A 7,426-nucleotide genomic window follows, 5' to 3' on the forward strand; every position below is an offset into this window, starting at 1 on the left:
ATCTATATATTTACGAGAAAAAAAGAATCAACAATACTACTATAAAGTGGCGCTGCATTGTACGAAGCTGTAATGCCAAGGCCATTAGTAGTATTGTTTACGTCAATAATCTCGAATCCTTTATTATTTCTTCGCCTCATAATCATGAACCAAATCCTGAACAGGTCTGTAGGAAGAATAAAATAGATAAAATGAAACGGGAAATTATCTCTGGCAAAGATTCTCCTAGAAACATTTTTTTTTCTTCCTTAAGAGGAGCTGGTGAAGAAACAATCGCCGCAATAGGCCCTATTGAGCCTATTACGAGAATATTAAGGAAAGCTAGGCTAAATTTCTTTAATCCAAAACCATACGCCAACCAAACATTGGGTTTATGTGCTGATTTATTAATCAGTCATACAGGCGAACAATGGTATCGATATGGGCCTGAAAATTACGGGAGTGATAAACCCAATGACAGTATAATAGTTTTTTATACAGATTCGGCCATGGAAAAACTGGCTCTATATGACATGTGGGCGATGGATGGGACCTTTACGGTGGTTCCAATTCCATATTATCAACTTTACACAATTAGTTTTATCCGTGAAGCGCATGTATTTCCGATTATATTTGCAATTTTAAAAGATAAAAGTTTCGAAACCTATTTTTTTTTGTTTCAAATGTTAAAGAGAAGGTTTCCAGAGCTCAACCCAAGGTTGATAAAAACCGATTTTGAGTATGCTGCGATAAGAGCATTTTCAATAATTTTCCCGGATTGTCAAATTTCGGGTTGTCTTTTTCACTTGGCCCAGGCTATTGATAGACGTGTTAAAAGTTCAGGACTTTCTTCTGTTTACACATGTTCACCTATGGTGAAAAAATTTGTTTTGTCTCTTACGGCACTTGCATATGTTGAATATGACGAAATATTGTCTACTTTTTTGGAATTAAAACAAGACAGAAATTTCCCTGAATGCTTGACTGAGTTATATGCCTATTTCTTTACAAATTATATTGATTTAGGATGTCGTTTTCCGCCGAATTTGTGGCATACGAGAAATAATATGGATATAGATTTTCCAAGAACTAATAATGCGATTGAAGGTTGGCATAATACCTTTAAAAACACATTTGGTACAAGTAGATACAGTTTTTATCTATTAGTGAGCAAATTAAAGGATGAAGAAGATATAGTGCGAATCAAGATAATCCAACAAACAATTTTAAATCATGTTTTTGAACGTAAACAAAAATACATTGAAAAAGAGATTCGGCTAGCTGATTTTTTGAATAAAACTGTGGATGAAGGGTTTGGTTTAGATTTTGTCTTTGAAATTATTGAAATATTAAAGTTTTATTTTTAAATTTTTTTCGGAATTTTCGTCCCGGTGGTAGGGGTTAAAAAAATAAAAAAATAAAAAAACCGAGATTTTTTATTTTTTTATTTTTTTAACCCCTACCACCGGGACGAAAATTCCGGTCACCAAAAATATTATACATTTGATTACGAATTTTAATTATAATTAAATTTAAAATTTTCTACAACTTTAAAAAAAAAACAATTACTATAAGACGTTACATATAACCTAATGTCGGAAAATTGATGGTTGGTTCATGTAAAATTTTTTTCATAATAATTGTAACTCTAGTTACCAATCATTGCTCTTAATCAGATATCAAACTGTACCACCACAAGCTGGTCCAATCAAATAAGGTTATCACAAAATCCGATTTCAAACTTTTATATAAAAGCAAAAGTTCTTTAAAAAATATGCAATTTCGTACTGTCTCGTCTACTATTTAAAAGAATAATAACTCGTATTTGTTTTAATACAAATCACTAAAACAAAAGAAAAATTACAAAATCTAATAAAATATATGTTAAATTTAAAGCTCAAACACAATGACTAAAAAAAATGATAGTTATATAGTATTTTTATGGGTCACCATTCCAAGTTTTTGGCAAGCTTTTTCCGTATCAAATATAACTAATTGATTATTTCAACATATTTTTATCGAAAATTACACATTTTTGTTTGCGTTAAAACTTTTAACGACCAAATTTTTTGAATAGTAGCAAAGGAGAATTGCAAATAAATTTAATTCAGCTGTTTATATTTGAACTTTCGGAATCTGTTATGTTTTAATATAGAATATATTGACCCTAATTTTAAAAAATGCACAGTTGATTGCTGAAGTATCATAATAGTATCAATAAAGCCTTTAAAAATATTTAAACAAAAACTTAGTATATAAATTACAAAAAAAAAGAATAAAAGGTGTTATATCTCGTAACAGAGTATTAATGCCATTCATAAATTAATTTTTTTTAATTCGTTATTTTAACGAATTTTTTTTATATTTTATTTTGTCACTGTAATATATAATAGTTTATTTTTATTCACTTTGTTTGTTCTACAAACACATTAAAATGAGTATACAAAATTTTATAAAAAAATTTGTTGTTTTAAATTATAAATATAAAAATAAATTAAATATAAACAAACAATGAAAGAAACTTTTTACTCTGCGATAAACTTTATGAGATATAGAGAAGTTGCCATTAGCCAACAAATCAATGAAATGATATTATGAAACAAAAATAGAAAATATCAGACGAAATAAATTAGATAGCAAAATGGACGGCTCGAATTTATATACAGGAAGGCTCGAAATGATGAAAATGAATGTAAGATATTTTGAGAAAGGGTCGAATATTAGTAACAAGTACTGCCTACTAAAAAAAAATCAATAGACATAACAGACTTCATAAAGAAAAACCCAAGTCAAAAGAGCTAGACAATTACAATCAGAACATTCCGGGCCGCCACTAAACTTAATTTGTTTGTATGAAAATATTAATAGATCTTTGTATAAAAAAGATCAAATTTGGCTCTACGAAAAGCATCAAATTTGTTTGTATCAAAAGAAAATCGAATATTTGTTTTCTTATTTCATTGCATAGATACTATCTTTATTTTAAGGTTCAAAAAATTAGTAAAAGAATAATTCATTTGATTACATTAATGTTTTATATTGCTCTTAAATTTTATTGACATTTTTGATGTGATAAATGATATTCTTTCTTTTACATCATATTTCACATTAAGCAATTTAATGTATTTACAACCATTAGAATGTTTTAAATATTATCACAAGTAATTTCTAATAATTATTTGAAAGTCAGTATTTAATATATTGGTACATGGCCGTTTGGGACCTACAAAAAATTTAAAAAAAGACAAAAATAAAAAAGAGACTTATAATTTAATATGAATAATAAAAGAAGATAGGTTATATTTCGATTTTTTGGTATTTGTTATAAGTAGAACAACTGTAAAAAATCCTCATAGAGTTCGGCCTGATTTATTCATGTTTAGACCAAATATCTTATTTGGAAAGAAATCGAACCCCCTCAAGTTGTTTGATATTGTGTCTCGGGATACTTAAGTTTACGAATTTGATGACATGCCATACAAAACTGTGCTTTATCTCTGTGGTTTGTTCAATGCGGCATCATTTGCTCTCCACTGATCAGTGATTAAAATAGAACTAAGTGATATGTTTTTTTTTAACACTAGAAGAATAGCCTCATTTCTACTATGCACAGGACAAGTAAGGCATATGCTGATTATGCAATATTCAATTTATTAAAAATGAACTTTGAATACATACATATTAAAAAAACACACTGTTTTAACAAACTTTGTTCTTATCAATATTATCATTTTTATATAGGAGGCGTTTTAAATTTTCATTGCGGGCTACAAACGGTCATGTACCCATTTTTCGCCTATTACTTTTGTTGATGAAATAAATATATAAATTTTATTTAAAATTGTTACGGAAGGAGAGCTGGTTATTAAAGAAGGCCTTTTCAGATCAAGAACTATATTTATTTAGCATTTTATTCTATTAAAGATTTCTTAAGCAGTTTATCTTGAACTGAAACAAGTATGTTTCAGATCATTATATTTCGTTTCAAAATAAAGTTTCAGTCTGATCATTAGCGTGTGCAACAGAGCCAGTAACAAAAATCTTCATAAAACTTATACTAAAACTACAGTTTAAAGTATTATGAAACGTCTTATATGAGATTTATAAGCATGAATATTCTCTTAATGTTATTTTTAAAGGAATATCTTAATAAAGCACTATTGATTTGATTTATTTGCTTCTTGTGTGGTATTTATAAAAGCATATATACCTAATCATTTTTATATTGCTTATCAAATATTTTTTATTATCATTGAAAAATACTTAAAGTATAAATTTTAGGAAAAAAATCAAAATCAGAACTAATTTGTCTATCTTGATGACAAATATGTTTGGTAGATTTATCATTTAAAGAAAAAATTTTTAAGTAGGATTATATTTATAATAAAAATACTGTAAAATTCCTGCTAATCTCCTAAACCATTTTTGAGTCTTTTGATTAAAGCTTTGTGGATCCATAAGCACACAGTCTATCATGTATAAAATTGTCACTGCTACTAACTTTTGATGCTTTGATAATGTGTTCATCTTCATGTGACAATCCTCTGGCCATAAACAGATCATTTTTAAAATGTTTCATGTAAAATTGTACGTACAGCTTTACTAAAAATATAAAAAGCATGGTTTTACGAAAAATGTATGTTTATATAAGTTATAAACTCAATTGTCAATTTTGTAAATAAAATTTTAAATTATAATTTCAAGTTATCCCTGTAATACTTAACGTATCAAAGTTTAGTAATTTTGTTTAATGAAATGAATTATAAAATGCCTAGAACTATATTTTGTTTTGCAAATTGTTTATATTAATATGATTTGATCTTATAAAAATCAAAATATTTGTTGGAAAAATATTAACCTTACTGAAAATTATAGATATTTCGTTTTTAAGATGTAATTTGGTCTTTGAAATGGATTTTTGTGCGTTGTTTTTTTGTATAATTTAATATATTTATAGTGGACAATTTGCAACGCTATGAACCAATGATAAATAATAAAACATCTGTAACATTCTTTTTCAAACTAAATTATTGTGGAACTTAAAAAAAACATAATCTTATTAAAATAATACAATACGATGCAAAAGCAGATAATAAGTTGAATTAGTGTATTTTATAATGTTTAATGTAAAACTTGTAATTTTAAGATTTTTTAAAATAAATAAAATCTGTGTATAAATAAAAGTAAAATGATAACACAAGTTTTGATGATAAATTCATGGTTTTTTAAATTTTTTTAGATCATTATTATCTTATTTTTAATGTGAAATAATAGTCACGTCCAAAAAAAAATTCTTGGAATAGAATATTGTTGTAAAGTATTGTTTTTGTGCATCAATCGTAATATATATGGAAGAAAATACAAATTTTATAAATAAACTATCAAATATCTCTTTGAGGTAAATAATATGTTATAGAAAATATTTTATTCATAAACTATATTTAAATATATATATAAAATATCCTTTTGAATTTTCCCAAATAAATTCTTATTGTAATAAACCCATTCTAACTGATTTATTTGCATTGTTTAATAACAAATTATGCTAGGGAAAATTATTGAGTAAAAACAATATAAACAAATAAAATAAGCTGTATTTTTTTTCTTTTACAAAAGAATATATATGCTTTCTTATGCCACTTTTTATATACATGAAACAAAATGTTATAGATATTTCAGCATCAAGTTTATTTGTCACTCAATATAACTAAAAATTTTACTTTAATAAAATATGAATAGTATTATCATACTTTTTTTTCATTTTATTAGTTCATATCTAGTATCATTTACTAACGTAAAGTCGGGGTTAAGTATGTGCTGCAAAAATGGTAAAGATATATATGGATGTTCTGAAAAAAGAGATATAATCCAAGCCGAAATAAGACACATTAAAAGTGGGTTGATGACTCTTTGGGCACCAAAACACAACAATAGGGTATTTTTCCCAGAAGGATATCCAAATGTTCTAACCCTATGGGAAAACCATGCAGGTCTCCATACAGTGATTGATGTTGTGTGGTTTAAAGATGAAGAATATTTGATTATGCAAGGCAAGAAATGTTATGGATATAATGAAAAGAACAATAATTTTAATGAATCTAAATGTTTTCAGCCCGTCTCTTTGTTTAAGATAAAATTTGAAAATGATGAAAGGGATGATGTTGAAGAAGATTTTAACCCTTTTAAAGATCAAGAAGGAGTTAATTCTGCCGCTGTTCATGAAAACTGGCCTTTCGAACATGAAGACTCATCTTCTCATAAAAAAAGACAATATAATAAAATGGAACAATAACTTTATACTTAATAATGTTAAAGACAAAAATTTTAAAGCATAATTTTTTACCACAATATAAGACTTCTCTATAAAAGCATAGCAATTAAAAAATATCTGGAAAAAAATTATCTATCTAATGTTCGTCGTGGAACAGCTCTTCTGTGCTCCTGAGATTATCCTGTAGATCAAAGAATGCTATTTTTAAGTTATCTCTTTTTTACACAATAATAATTGTCGGATGTTAAAATATACAGTATCTTCCGTTAGCAAGCAATAAAAGAAACACATATGCATACAGGCATGATTATTATAAATTATTGGTTGAAACATCACCTGGACTGTTAAGAAAACAACTGACTACATATACAACAATAAATTAATTCCAAAATTTATTTTAAATCAAGATTTTAGGTATATATATATATATGCTTTAACGTAAAAAAATTGATAATGCCCTTGTATTTAGTATGTATCTTTATATTTTTGAAGTTTATTAGAGCTATTGTGCATAATAATGTCGTTTTACGAAGTTTAAATTCTTTTTCTTAGTAAATACTTAAATTGGATTTCGGAACATATAGAGTATCTTGAGATCGCGTTTTTTCTCTAGTATTATATTTAGTTAAATTGATGATGAATTAGATAATTGGGGGTTGTTTAAGCTCTTTGTGTAAAATTTATTCGAGCTAATTCAAAGTGTAAGTTTTTTTTAATTTACAGTAGTTCACTTTCTTCTAGTTATCCAAAGAAGATATTTATGAAAAAAATTTTTATAAATAAAGTAAATTTTTAAGAATAATGTTTTTGCGTTCTTGATATCGTCTTATTACACAATTAAAGAACAACGCTGAAAAATCTTAACAGAGTCTGTGGGCTTTTGTTCCATTTTAATTTAATTAATATGGCCTCAACCTAAATATTTATTGATCCTATCCGTCTTCATACCCCCATCTAAAAGTTTTTTTTACTTATACGGAAAAATGTGTAGTATTTTCAGTCTATAAACATAGTTAAAGAGTGAATGAATATACTTATAGAATAGCATCGATGGTCTCTAGAGTAATCTTAGAACCCCTGGAGATTTGTTCCTTAAAAAATTCTTTCGGCAAACTGTGGTGGATCTTCAAATAGTTAAATAATGAAATAAGGTTGTAGTATTACAATCATTACAAA

At 26.5% G+C, this 7,426-nt stretch overlaps 1 protein-coding gene across 1 annotated transcript; it reads left to right on the forward strand.

The window, feature by feature from the left end:
* Positions 1 to 5,791: 5,791 nt before the first annotated feature.
* VNE69_01037 (uncharacterized protein) lies at positions 5,792 to 6,271 on the forward strand (the record flags this gene model as incomplete). Its single annotated transcript, XM_065472169.1, has 1 exon — positions 5,792 to 6,271. One exon carries the CDS (start codon positions 5,792 to 5,794, stop codon positions 6,269 to 6,271), a length of 480 nt encoding a protein of 159 aa, XP_065328241.1.
* Positions 6,272 to 7,426: the final 1,155 nt, after the last annotated feature.

This window comes from Vairimorpha necatrix, chromosome 1 (genome assembly GCF_036630325.1).
Source record: "Vairimorpha necatrix chromosome 1, complete sequence".
Taxonomy (NCBI): Eukaryota; Fungi; Microsporidia; family Nosematidae; genus Vairimorpha; species Vairimorpha necatrix.